The sequence below is a fragment of the Phyllobates terribilis genome, unplaced genomic scaffold (genome assembly GCF_046119375.1).
Source record: "Phyllobates terribilis strain yellow unplaced genomic scaffold, ASM4611937v1 Scaffold_3__8_contigs__length_932513732, whole genome shotgun sequence".
NCBI classification, from domain to species: Eukaryota; Metazoa; Chordata; class Amphibia; order Anura; family Dendrobatidae; genus Phyllobates; species Phyllobates terribilis.
In genome coordinates, this window is record NW_027362763.1 from 328,383,598 (window position 1) to 328,398,038 (window position 14,441).

At 37.5% G+C, this 14,441-nt stretch overlaps 1 protein-coding gene across 50 annotated transcripts in view; it reads right to left on the reverse strand.

Moving 5' to 3' along the window:
• Positions 1 to 14,441, reverse strand: part of LOC141259327 (IgGFc-binding protein-like) — a 187,511-nt gene that overhangs the window by 13,441 nt on the left and 159,629 nt on the right. For all 50 annotated transcript variants that reach the window (XM_073675146.1, XM_073675093.1, XM_073675139.1 and 47 more), the window contains 13 exons: positions 14,141 to 14,317; positions 13,253 to 13,455; positions 13,008 to 13,152; positions 10,946 to 11,187; positions 10,602 to 10,766; positions 10,380 to 10,507; positions 9,430 to 9,698; positions 8,958 to 9,166; positions 6,391 to 6,532; positions 4,865 to 5,115; positions 4,061 to 4,190; positions 2,801 to 2,969; positions 2,487 to 2,663 (listed from right to left, as the gene is read on the reverse strand). In XM_073675146.1, the coding sequence (XP_073531247.1) occupies positions 2,487 to 2,663; positions 2,801 to 2,969; positions 4,061 to 4,190; positions 4,865 to 5,115; positions 6,391 to 6,532; positions 8,958 to 9,166; positions 9,430 to 9,698; positions 10,380 to 10,507; positions 10,602 to 10,766; positions 10,946 to 11,187; positions 13,008 to 13,152; positions 13,253 to 13,455; positions 14,141 to 14,317 (2,407 nt within the window). The remainder of the gene's footprint in view (positions 1 to 2,486; positions 2,664 to 2,800; positions 2,970 to 4,060; positions 4,191 to 4,864; positions 5,116 to 6,390; positions 6,533 to 8,957; positions 9,167 to 9,429; positions 9,699 to 10,379; positions 10,508 to 10,601; positions 10,767 to 10,945; positions 11,188 to 13,007; positions 13,153 to 13,252; positions 13,456 to 14,140; positions 14,318 to 14,441) is intronic.

Below are 14,441 nucleotides of genomic sequence, written 5' to 3' on the forward strand. Positions count from 1 at the left end.
TGCCAGCTTAGAAACTTTAGGAGACTGCTACGATTTTGGCTTCATCTACAGCCACTACCACCTCAATATAGAGGTGTTATATGTCTAAAACTATTGCCGGCACTAGAAGCACCTTGGTGGGAACAGCAAGTTTCCAACAGTACATAAAATCCATTTTTGTGAACCACAGGTAACACAACTGTACTATTTCCAGCTTGTCTCCATTATTCCTAATAACAGACCTGTATCTAGTAACCATTGTTTTTAGTATTCTATAGGCTACGCTGCCCTTAGGACATATTCTACACCCACATTTCCAGGCACTAATGATTCGCACTAACAGGTAAATCTCACGTGCATACTCAACCCTACTCACTGAACTAAATGTGCCTCAGTTAACCTCTTTTTCTTCAGGTACAATAATATATGCAACCTACTAGGTTACATTAATACTGATCCCTTTTTCCCTATAGTCCGTGGATCTCTTACCATAACCACGATCAAGTTTATTGTTATCATTTATGAACCCATTCTATATTCAACTTTAACTAAGGTAAATCCTATCCTTTAGCGTCAAGGTGTGAATATGTAAATCTATTAATTCCTCTTTCTTTCCATTTAATTTCTACCTAGATCACCTGTATTTATCTACTGCACTCACTCTCTAGGACCGCCGAAGATCACTTGGTCCTACCCTCAAGATCCCCAATCCTAGTGAATTTTATATATCCTTTATTCCCCGCCTCTTTTATTTTATTGCAATCTTTTAAATAAACTGTATGTTTTAATCTCTTCGAGTATCCTAAAAATTCTTCTTTTTTAAAAGAAAAAATTATTTTACAATCTCCAAAGTCTTATTTCTAAGCCTAATGCTACCAGCGCAAGTAGTATCTTAAGTTTAGGTACCAGGATGCATTAAAGAAAGACAAAATGATATTCTCAACCCACCTATACTTTGGACAAGTATACCCTTATACAGCAATGGGATTACTTAAAGGGGTTTTCCCATGAACAAAAGTTCATTTTAATCAATAGATCTTTGAATAATAATAACTTCCACAATTGGATGTGTTTAAATAAAATGTTCCGGTGCTGAGATAATCTTAGAAATGTACCCCTGTTGTGTGCTGTGTAATATCTGTGTTATGTTCTGCTACCAAAGCTAAGGAAAGAGAGGAGATCTGTCCCTACTATAAGACTCAGCTGAATCCCTACGATGTAACAGGGAACCTGATCCTGCGATCAGACCTGCTAAAGTCCTAATCTAGTCTGTACGAAGACCTATAGATGTGGGGAGGGAATCCCTACAAGTACTAAGGACTGGGAGGAATATGGGACACCTCCTAACAGAAATAGTAGCAGACAGACGAACAAACGAAATAGATAGAACATAGAGGTCCGTAGACCAAGCAAACCAACAGAGTTAGATACAGAACACAGGCTAGCTAGAAAGTAGATATACAATGAAGTCCAGCAAAGCCAGAAGGGCGGAGCAGGATTAAATAGGCCAACAAAGTCATGTGACCAGCAAAGGAAAAAAAACCTAACAGCAAGGTTCTAACAATCTGTGTCTGATTGTACAGGGACATGGTCTGATCATACCACATCTCCTGGGCAGGGGAGGACGCAAAAGAGTATACAGACATTACAGTAGGAGATCACAGCTGATTCCTTCTTTGAAGTAAAACATTGTTTAAAAACAGGCAGGGAAATGTTTTACCTCACAGAAAGAATCAGCTGTGATCCCCTGCTGTAATGTCTGTATACTCTTTTGCTTCCTCCCCTGCCCAGGAGATGTGGTATGATCAGACCGTGTTCCGTACAAGGTGAGACACAGCCATTACACAGGGGAACATATATAAGATTATCTCAGCACAGGAACATTTTATTTAAACACATCCAATCGTGGAAGTTATTATTATTCCAAGATCTATTGATTAAAATTAACTTTTTTTCGTTGGAAAACCGTTTTAATGACAGTTTTCCACTTTTGGTAGGATAATGTGTTCCGCCACACTGCAAAAAATTTTCAGAAATGGTTTCAGGAATATCAAGGTGATGACCTGATCACCAAATTCCCAAGATCTAAATCTCATCAAGCATCTGTGAGATGAGCTGGAAAAACATGTCCAACCCACCAATCCATGGAAGCCCTACTTCAGAACTTGGGGGACTTAAAAAATCTGCTACTAATGTGCCAGATACCACAGAAAACCATCAGAGGTCTTGTGGAGGTTATGCCTCAACAAAGCTGTTTTGAAGGCAATAGAGCAATTCATATAACATTAGGCAGGTGGTTTTAATGTTATGACTGATTGGTGTAGACTCGCTGTCTATCCATTAAAAGAATCTAGACTACAGATGGTTGTGAAAAGCAATAAAATGTGGAGTAGGTAATGTGTCTTCTGGTTTTATGTATGTTTAAAATTGTGGTCTAATAAATCTTGCTTATTAAGTTTTAGTTGCCTTGAAAATGATTGTGTCAATTAATAAAATGGATTACTTACACAATAAAGTCTTCTGGAGATATATATGGGAGACAGTTTTTGAATGGGCCACTTTCTTCTCTCATAACGCCACAGAATGAAGAACTGTTCACAAATACGAGGCCAGAAGTAGAGCAAGCAAAATTGTCTCCTGTGTTTAATATTACATCTTCTTCCTGCACTTCTACTATGTCACGTCTGGAAGAAATATGTATGTTGAATTGAATGTGGAACATGGTAAAAAAAATATACATATAAAATATCCAACATTCTGAAATCTTAAAAAATATGTATACAATATCATACATAATAAGGATGGTATTCCTAAAGCTTACCTGAATCTTGAGACTGCCTTAAGTGATTTGACATTCCAACTTTCACCAAAAGATTCTACATTATTAAGAACTCTTCCATTTGGATCAGCAAAATCATTATTCTTATTTCCATCATAATTGCCACACAGTCCCTGGACCATTTCCTGGTATGTGCTTGGCACAACGATTTCTGTTATAAATCAAAAGCTCGATAGTTTACTTTTAGGGAACTTGAAAATATTACTTCGATATCAGAACTAGAAATTCTGTCGTTCCAAATTGGGTGATTTATTGTAAAAGCAATGGAAAGAGACACTGTTGTCATCTGTTACAGCTAGGCTTTTTAAAGTGAACCTAACAGTTGATATATACTGCCCAATCCATGGGCAGCATGTATAAGGCACTGGCTGTATGATCTCGGCCAGGTATGTTTAACTTACGCATATATGAAGAGTCTTGTCAATCCAGTGCAACGGCCGGGGAGAGGCCACCGGAGACTCGCCCGTCCTACTATTTTCCAGAGTGGCTCAGTCCCTGGCAGAGTTTCAGAGTCAAACAAAACTGGCTGAGATCATACAGCCAGTGTCTGACACATGCTGCTTGTAGATCAGGCAGCTTGTATCAGAAGTCAGATTTCCTTTAAGGGTATGTATGAACAATCTTATTCTCATTATTTTGGGCTGATTTTCTTACAATGTCTCAACTCAGAGAGAACATGACAATAAAATAGGACAAATGACAAAAAAGATATATTGTAAAGATGCTAGATTAAATTAGTTTCATGTATATTTAATGTGAGTTAAAGGTGAAGACTCTCCTTAAATTACTGACCACTAGAAATTGTATAATTTATCTAAGGGAAGCTGCATCCTTGCGGAAAAATATTGCATTATGGGATTAAGTAAAAGTAAATTTTTGCCTTTTCCACTTTGTCTAATGATAGGGTTGTTGCCCCTGGTGTGGGAACCCTCTGTAATGAAATCAGCATATGTCAGAATAGTTCATATTGAAAGAAGTTATGTAGATATTGAGAAGGGGTGTCTTTATCAATGCCCTCCCACCCAAACAGCGTGGCTTACTATCAATATTGTAATATAAACTATAATATTAACTTAAGGATAATTGGTTAGTAAAAAAGAATATAACTTTTGAAAGACATTTACATTCAGGCCTACTGATAAAATACACTGTGTATATAATGAGTATTGTACATTAGACGGCCAAACTGATTGATCTCTTGCATTCATTTGTTGTCATTGCCATCAGTGGTCTAGTATTTACCTGCATTTTCATGGCCATCAAAGCTGATAGAAAGACCAAAATCAGTCTCCAAATGAATTCTGGCTGGTCTCTGATAAATATTTATTCCTTCATGTGGACTTACAGGGGGCGACGTTCTCACACCATTTAACTGGTAATAAAAAATAAGTCAATCAACAAATAATTTCACAGGTAAATTCATTGGCTCTTTCATTTTGCATGACTTGCACCAAGTGAATCACAAAAAGAAAAATCAGATTTGAGCAAAGTCAAATTTTTTTTTAAAAATCGAGGCAAATTCGATTCACCTTGAACAGATTCACTCATCTCTGTTCAGTAAACAAATGATATTTTAATGATTTTGAAGCAAATGGTAAAACTGGAGAGACAAAAAATAGTGTTTCATCTGGGAACAAAAGGGTATAAAATATTATAGGTATGCTCACCTGATAAGGTTGGGTAAGCCACAACTCCTATAGAAGCATGTAAAGGCTGCTGTCGGGCCACCAATGGGATACGATGCAATAAATGAGGAATACGGCAGTTAAAAGTCATGATCATTGTCGTTTGGTCCTGATGAAGAGGTTTGAAAACCTTGAAACTCGTTGACATAAACTGTATTCATTCTTCACCTTTCTGTGTGATCGTACCTTTGAACCTAGGGCAGCACGGACTTTGAAACACTGTATTCCTCATTTATTGCATTTTAATTATTTTGAGTGTTTCGTGCCACCTCTGATATTTTTATCTTATTATGATCAATACAAGATGATTGGGAGTTTTTTATTTGCCAGTAAAACCTTGATGTTTTCTTCTAATACTTACCACTAAGACCTTGTTTTGTTTGAATGTTATAACATGGTTGTAAACTACAATTTCCAGCTCCTTGAGCAAACTGTACTTGCTGAATATCACCATGGCTTCATTTTTGCCTTCGATTTTAAATGTCTCCATGTAGTCAGGTAGGGAAGGGTATGTTCTGGATATCATGTACGTCTGCTTCCCTTGGAAGTGATGATTCAAGCGATCGAAGGTATTGTAGTGTGGATCACCAGCGATTGTGCACTTGCCATAGCCTAGAACCAATGCAAAGAGACAAAAGAGTCAAAAGAATAAGAAATACAGTACCACCATAAATTAATTATCTGAGCATTTTCTATAATGCTCAAAACATATAGCAGTAATAAAAAAACAAAAATATAGACACAAGTGAATATGTACTATTAAGATAGCATGAAATCTGCTATGAAAAATTGTAGCCAATCAGCTCACCTATTCACAGATGCAGGTGTGCACGGATCCAACTTACAAAGGGAATAGTCCATATAACAGAGGTGGTTAATCCAGCACTTCCAATTAAACGTATATTTTTATTCAGAAAATTTCATCCATAAAAGATATATAATTCCATAAGAAGTATCACTTCGAAACGCGTCAACCAATACCCTGAATTTATCTCCCTTGGGACTATTTCCTCAGATGACACACTTTTCCATATGTTTTTGTGAATTTCTTATGGAATTATATATCTTTTATGAATGAAATTTTCTGAATAAAAATATACGTTTTATTGGAAGTGCTGGATCAACCGCCTCTGTTATATGAAATCTGCTATCATTCCCAGAAAAAAGGAGCGGGAGCTCGGGTTAGTCGCCTTTCTCTGATCAATAGCCTTTGTGTATCTGTACAGATCTATCCTCTTAATAGGCCACATGTTAGCAAAAAAAGTTAGACATAAGCAGCCCAAATGGTGATGTTTCCCTACACAGCAAAGGAGGAGAAGAGGATAGACAAGAAATGCCTCTAGATTTAGGTGTACTAAAGGTGAACCGCCGCACAACTGGATAGGTGGACAAGTAGGGTCCAAAACCAGATACTTGAAAAATAAACTCGGCACTCAAAGTATGAATTTATGTTGAATTTAGTCACCTACAGACTACATTGAACCAGCGGTGGACACCGCGTTCTAGCACAAGACCCCTGCACACGACATCACAGGTCAGTGATGTACATTTCCTGAGGCACATCGCCCGTTCTCTCCCTGCACACTTGAACCTGAGCAGTCTGACCGCACTAATGAAGGCCTTATGTTTAGGCCGAAACGTTTGTTTTTTTGTTTTTTTTTGGACTGCATTAAATTCAACATAAATTCATATTTTGAGTGCCGAGGTTATTTTTCAAGTATCTAGATTTAGGTGTGTGATGGGGCATGGTGATATGTTGTAGTTGCTCTTATTAGGTCCTTGAACTTCAATGTTTTCTTGCAAGCCCAGAATTTATATTAATTTAAAGGATCTCGTAGAGAATAACTTGATGAGACAAACATTGTAACCACTGACCACTACTCTTACTTTTTGGTTTACAGTTGTAATGTCCATTCTTGTTCACACTACAGACTCCATTGGCACATCTAAATTCTTTACATTTGATTTCATTGCCCTTTTTGCACTCGCATTTCTTTGTGCAGTGTGGCGTAATCCAGCTCTCATCAACCTGGAAAAGAACAAGACAAACAGTATAAATGTTACTTCTATGGGCTTTATTGGAAACCATTCACATGTGACTTTTTTTTCTTAATTGTGTTTGCAAGCAGATAACTTTTTTTGTGTGACACATTGTAATCTATGACACATTGATATTAATATATATAAGAAAACCTCTGAACAAATTAATCTGTTTATAAAATAGAAGGGACAGAGAAGCTGTCTGCATTCTGCCGTATATTGATATTGAGAACAGGTATTGCTAAGTATGGCCTTTTTTCTGTGAAGATGTTTTGGATTTTATGTCTTTTTCAGTGATTTGCTTTTGATTTTCGTGCAGGGACTTGCAAGACATAAGAAACCTTATGAGCTTTGGATATTTTGGTCAAAATATCAACTAATATTTCATGTGTTTTTTCATACTTGCAGAATGAGTAAAATAAAATATGGTATTTGCCCTTATTGGGCGCACTTATAGCGTTTTAGATGGCCCACCTGATCTAATATTATGTGTGTGACCAATAGGTTGCAATAAGGCATGCTGCCCTACAGGCATCTGTGGGACAGGCACCCTATACAAGTCTTATCCATCTGCTTTTAGAGTACTAGTCAATCACCTGCATTATGGGTTTGTGAATTTGTGGTTGTTCATCAGTATTTTGCTCCTGTGTTGCCGCCACCTTATATCACCAGGACCTATCTGCATCTGGCAGTATATTGTTATTGGAACGAGGTATTGGTAATCATGTGTGACATGCAGTAGTGTTGTTGCTTCAAAAGCATTCAGCAACTATAAGAGTTAACAAAATCACAGGAGACAGGAAGTGGTGTGCTTCAGAAACATCCAGCAACTAGAGGGGTTAACACAGTCATAGGAGACAGGGAGAGATTAGAGCCCCAGGGGATTGTGGGGATCTTTTTTATTATTCTGGCAGCAGCCAAAGGGAGAAGTGCTGTATGATGTTCAGGCAAGTGAACTGTAATGAACAGGATTCAAGTCAAGTGTGACACTGGGCTGAGGTCAGATACCCTGCACTGCTAGTTCAGGAAGTCTATCATCGGGCAGGAAGAAAAGGACTGGAAGGAATTGTGTCACAGGGATCATCTCCCTCATCAAACCCTCCCCCGCTCTATCTCACTGCAGGATAAAGAATGCTGTGTACTATTGTGCCTTTGTGAAGGAAAAGCCTGTTGTTGTGGGAGCACAGAAGTGTGCTGCTAAAGAGACTGTTGCTTTTATTGAAGCCTGTTGCTTTAAGAGACTTGATGACTGAGAAAGCAGCAACGTATGGTCACCTTGAGTAATGGCTCCCCCAGGATTCCAAAAATTCATGAGACCTGTCTCGCTCCTATCTGAACCTAGTGGCGTGCACATAAAACATGACCTCTCTTTTTGATAGAGATGCTTCTCTATAAAATAGAATTAATCCCATTGCAAACTGTATCAAGATATTGCTTTGTATGTGTGCATATTTTACATTAGGCCTTTATCTATTAAAGGAAATTAAGGAGATTGGGAAAAAATCAAAGTGCCAGGGGTATAAATTTCTGCAGTTGGTCAAAGCTGCACTGTTAATTGTACCACATTGACTATTGCAACCTCCTTCTCTGTGGCCTCCCCTCCAACACTCTTGCACCCCTCCAATCTATCCTAAACTTTGCTGCCCGACTAATCCACCTGTCCCCACGCTATTCCCCGGTCTCTCCCCTCTGTCAATCCCTTCTCTGGCTCCCCATTGCCCAGAGAATCCAGTTCAAAACCCTAACCATGGCATACAAAGCCATCCACAACCTGTCTTCTCCTTATATCTCTGACCTAGTCTCCCTGTACATATCTGCACGCAACCTCCGATTCTTGCAAGATCTCCTTCTCTACTCCCCTCTTATTTCCTCTTCCCACAATCGCATACAAGATTTCTCCCGTGCACCCCCCCTACTCTGGAACTCTCTACCCCAACATGTCAGACTCTCGCCTACCATGGAAACCTTCAAAAGGAACCTGAAGACTCACCTCTTCCGACAAGCCTACAACCTGCAGTAACCATTGCTCCACCATACTGCTGCACGACCAGCTCTACCCTCACCTACTGTATCCTCACCTATCCCTTGTAGATTGTGAGCCCTCGCGGGCAGGGTCCTCGCTCCTCCTGTACCAGTCGTCGTTCCGTTTTGTTAAAGATCTTTGTAATAATTCATGTAAGTATACACCTTTTTCACATGTAAAGCACCATGGAAGAAATGGCGCTATAATAATAAATAATAATAATTACAGTGTATACTTTTGATTCCATTCTATGGAATTCTTTACAGTTCAGTTGTCATTAGCAAAGAATTGTTTTATATGTAAAATACAATACTAACATTTTATGCACTTGGCTAACTTAAAAATTGTTAAATTATGTTGTATGTATCATAGAAGTTACATATATACATACATTGTAGTAATTATCATCAGAGTCCCTGCAGCCACAAGATTTAAGTGAAACGCATTGGTCACCGCTAAGTACATAGCCATCTTTGCAGACGCAGCCTTCCATACAGGTTGTTGGCTTCTCGCAGGTATCTTCAGCGTAGATGTTGCTGCAGGTAGGTGGACAAAGTGATGCACAGTCTGTATAGTGACTCTGTGAAGGACAAGCCAAAGCTGCAATAGAGAAATAGGTGGTTAAATAGCATATCCAAAAAAAGTTGTCTAAGACAGTAATGATGTCAATTTCCAAAATCTGAACAACGGTGCAAGTTGCATCACAATCAAAGAACAGATATAGCAGAGCTAAATCTTTAAATTCTGCAGTGAAATTTTGTGTTGCTAAAAAATTGACAATGTATATACACTTTATATTAGTTGCAGTAAACTGTTCTGTTATTTTTCCTTATATATCAACATGCAAATATTTGAATACTTACGACAGAAAGATGGACTTCTCCACTTAATGTTCACTCCTTGAGTTCTACAGGCATCAACATAGGCTTGGACTACAGAACATAGAGTAGACTGCATGCCATTGTATCTGCACATGTCATATACACAGGACTTGATGAAGTCATCTGGGTTAACTAGATTATGGCACGCTTGGAATGTGTCTGACTGGAGAACATTGCACTGTCTCTGGATGTTTGGCAGTGAATTAGCAGTACATGGTGGATCTAGATCATCTCGTGTATCATCTAAGCAACTGTAAGAGAAACAAGAAAGTTATTACATTTATTTTTCTCTACAAATAGGTAGTGTCATTATATACTATACTGAGAACATAAAGTGTAATACTGAATCTTGAGTAGGATTTATCTTGAAAAAATGTATCGAGATGTAGTAGTGTTATAGCTAAGCAATGTACTGTGATGATCTGAGTGCCAGTGCTTTAGATGCCACCAATTCTTTTGACATCTCCATGAAATTCAGAACGTAAGAATTTAATACCCTCAATGTTCTTAAACAATATAGAGTTGATATGAAATGCACCTCTAAAAAGCTAAAAGTCATAAACGTTTAGGACATGTATGGTATATCCATTGGATATGTCATAAATCACTGATGGATTCAAATATTACTTTTAAGATCCACACTGAGTTTGAGAATAGGGTTCTATGACCTATCTCACAGACATTGTGAATGGAGAGGTGACCGTACATTCTTAACTTTTTCTATTCACTGCTATGTGAGTTCCAATCTTATCCAAGCACAGTCACATTCTCAGTAAACTGGGCAGACTGAATAGGGTTTATTCATCTTGGTGACATCTAATTTCAATTACATTTTTTCTAGCTAATATTGTTACTGATATTCCCACATATTGTGTTTAGACTTGCACAAACAACAGACAACTTCTAAATAATACAAGAATATTTGTAGTTACTTCAGATCACTGTCAATTTCTGATTTCCAGCTGTTTCCAAATTCTATAACATTGGCTGCTTGAAGTCCATTTGGCATAAGTAATTCATCATTCTTCTGGCCGTTGAAATTACCACACATACCACACACCTGTTATTTCACAGCAAAGAAAAATCCATTACATATCGTGGACATAAATTCCTGTATTACAATTATTTCTAAAGCTAAAACCGCTAGAACTGACCTTGTCATAGTAAGCGTTAGGGAGGACAACCTCCAAGTGGTGATTTCCATCAAACTTCACAATCATTCCAAAGTCTGTGGTCACCACAGTGTAAAGACCAACATTTCCAATAGTGAGCCCTTTCACATTTCCTGACCATGGTGTTTGGATTCGTGTGTTATCCACCTGTTGTTAAAGGGAAATTAAATAACTTTATTGTGTATTTTTTCAGCCTTATATTATCAATAATGAGGACAAATATTGCTGCAAAGTAACGAGAGAGATAGACTGATAAAAAGATAGATAATTTGAATATAAAATAAAACAGACACATTTACTAATTAGTATATAGATGTAAATCTTACAAGAATTTTCCTGTCTTTCTGCAAGGTGATACGTAGTCCATAAATATCGATATAAACTTCTTTAAGGTATGTTGCTGCCCTTTGTCCACGGTCCTCTGTTTTTCCTTTGATGGTAAATGGAATGACACTACTCTTGTCACATATATCCACCAGAAAATAAGTACATGTGCCCATGAAACTGTGCATAACGTTATCAAATGTGTTGAAGTGGGGATCTCCAAAAATATGACAAGTTCCGATACCTGAAGAAAGGAACATACACCAAATCATGAATAACATTTATCTATTAGGACAACAGATATCCATTCTGCTATTGTGTCAACAGATTTAATCAACTTTATTTGGAATTTATCAATATAACTTATGATTTAGTAATTGGCCATAAACATAAATATAGGACCACATTATCATGGATTTACTACCTTCATCTTTTCATTTGTAATTGTATCTAGTCTTTGATGACAATGCTAAACTAAATAGCATTCAGGTATTCAAGTCACCTGTAAATTTACTAAACAATGATATACCTAATCTTTATTCTGGCAAAATAAATTCTAATTTCATAAGTTAAAATAATTATAATATATATTAAGAGCAGAGCCAGGTAGGACCGGGTTGGATCCTAGCACTACAGGTTTTAATTAGATGCACTTGACTAGCTTCAACTAAGAATAAGAAAGTGGGTTCAGCTTATGTCAGTCTGTCAGTTTGCTGGATGTTGACCAGAGTGCAGTGTGTTAAAGCTGATGAGTGACCAGTCAAAATGTTAGCTGTAGCAGTGAGAGAAACTAGCCCAAGTCTCCCTCTGAATGGAGACTGCACACATCAGCTAGGACAGCTGAGCCGTCTGTGTGATAGAGCTGCAGAGTAACGCATTGAAGTTGCAGTCTGTTCAATGTGAACTATGCATGGAGTTGAACACTACTGTTTGGTGCTGGAATCTGTTGGAGATCAGGCTGAAGGGGATACCGAGACTGGTAGGACCATACCTCTTCTGTGCATAGACTTTGCTCCAGGATAAAGTACTCTAATATGTTTGGATGAGCCCACATTGACATACAGGGTGGTCTATTTATATGGATACACCTAAATAAAATGGGAATGGTTGGTAATATCAACTTCCTGTTTGTGGCACATTAGTATATGGGAGGGGGAAAACTTTTCCAGATGGGTGGTGACCATGGCGGCTATTTTGAAGTCAGCCATTTTGGATCCAACTTTATTTTTTTCAATGGGAAGAGGGTCATGTGACATATCAAACATATTGAAAATTTCATAAGAAAAACAATGGTGTGCTTGGTTTTAATGTAACTTTATTCTTTCATGAGTTTTTTTACACGTTTATGACCACTTATAAAATGTGTTCAAAGTGTTGCCCCTTGTGTTGGATTGTCCATGCAACCCTCTTCTCCCACTCTTGACACATTGATAGCAACACCACAGAAGAAATGCTAGCACAGGCTTCCAGTATCCGTTGTTTCAGATGCTTTGAACACATTTTATAAGTGGTCATAAACTTGTAAAAAACTCATGAAACAATAAAGTTACGTTAAAACCAAGCACATCATTGTATTTCTTATGAAATTCTCAATAAGTATGATGTGTCACATGACCCTCTTCCCATTGAAAAAAATAAAGTTGGGTCCAAAATGGCCAATTTCAAAATGGCTGCCATGGTCACCACCTATCTGGAAAAGTTTTCCCCCTCCCATACACTAATGTGCCACAAACAGGAAGTTGAAATCACCAACCATTCCCATTTAATTTAGGTGTATCCATATAAATGGCCCACCCTGTATATGCTCCCTGCTGAATGAACTGTTTATTTGCTGCTATATCTTTGTGCTCAGAAGAGGCTGTTTTGGTTTGGAACCCCTTGAAGTTATATGAAAGCAATAAAGCTGTAAATGTTTGGACTAAATCAAATTGCCTGTGTGAACGCTACCTAATACCTATCTGAGAGCGTGAATTCCTTTAACATACAGTATATACATATAGACATTTATAAACTTGATACGTGCATTACACATACTAGAAAGTGAACTTTCAATAAAATACAAACCAGAGGATTGACATCCCAGCACTCCATTCTGCCGTTTGCATTGTTCATAGACTCCACACTGCCAATTTTCACAAGTGATGTTGTTGTTATTATTGCATGTGCAGCGCTGTGTGCAGTTCTCATGGGTGAACCAACTTTCTCCAAGCTGAAGATTACATATGAAAGAGTTCATAACATAGCACAGATAAGTACTGAAATAATAGTATCTTGATATAGCTCTATATTAATGACTACGGAAGCCTTACCTGATAGGAGTTGTTATTTTCATCAGAGCATCCACACTGACTTGGAAAAACACATCTGTCTCCACTTAAGACATAAGAGTCATTACAGAAGCAGCCTTCTACTGCCTCTGCCTTGCATGGTGCCACCGGTGGAGAGTTGAAGCAAGTGGCAGGACATGCGGTACCACAGCTCTTATATTCGCTTCTTGCAGGACAAGAAATTGCTAGAAAATATTGAAACAAGGGTTGCCAGATATTAATTATCTGAAGACTGTCCAACTTGAGACTAAACCATCAGCAATTTTTACTCACTTGTCAATGTTGTTTAAAATATTATGGCAATAAAAATTTTAAATTTTTAATAAAAGAGTTATTCCCAACATTCCCAACATGAAAATCAACTTTCAAGTGATCGGTAGAGATCCAATCACTTTGATCTTCATTGTTCCCGAGGACAGGATTCACTGACTAGTGGCTGCGTATGTGAGACACTGAGACATACATTCCAGGGATAGTTGGAGAAATAGCTGGGTACAGAGAATAAGTAATAACATGAGGATCAGTGGGCATCTCACCAGTCAACAATATTTATAGGAATCTTCTTTCAAAAAAATATTTTCATAAACTATTGATCCTTCATTGAAAGAATATTCCCAGAAGATTATAAGTTGGTCTTTCTGCCAAACAGATAAAACACAACCAACTTTATTTTAAACAATAACTATCTAGGCTCATTTAGCTAAAACGATTGTTTGTTCCTAGGTTTTTAACTCCATGAAGGATTGTTTTGCTTAAAATTGTTAATTTTCATAAATTTTAATTAATTGTATATATGAGAGCCTTAAGCTCCATTGTTATTAGTAGAAATAATAGTTGAAATACAAATTGAAAAATGTATTTAATACTTACGGCAGAAGGTGTCTGACCTCCATTCAACGCATTCTCCGGCATCTGAGCACTGTTGAGCATATGCTTGCACAGCATAGCATAGGGAATTTGACTCGCCACCAGTGAAACACATGTCCATTACACAATTGTCAAAGAAATTATCAGGATTCACAAGAGCATGGCAATTCTTGAAAATTCCTAATTAATATAAATACATATCTTTTTAATGAATTAGAAAATAGGAGACAAATCTAATGAGTTTTGTTGTGTAGATGATTGTTATAAAACAAATCCCTGTTTTAATTTCAAAATATTAGTATTC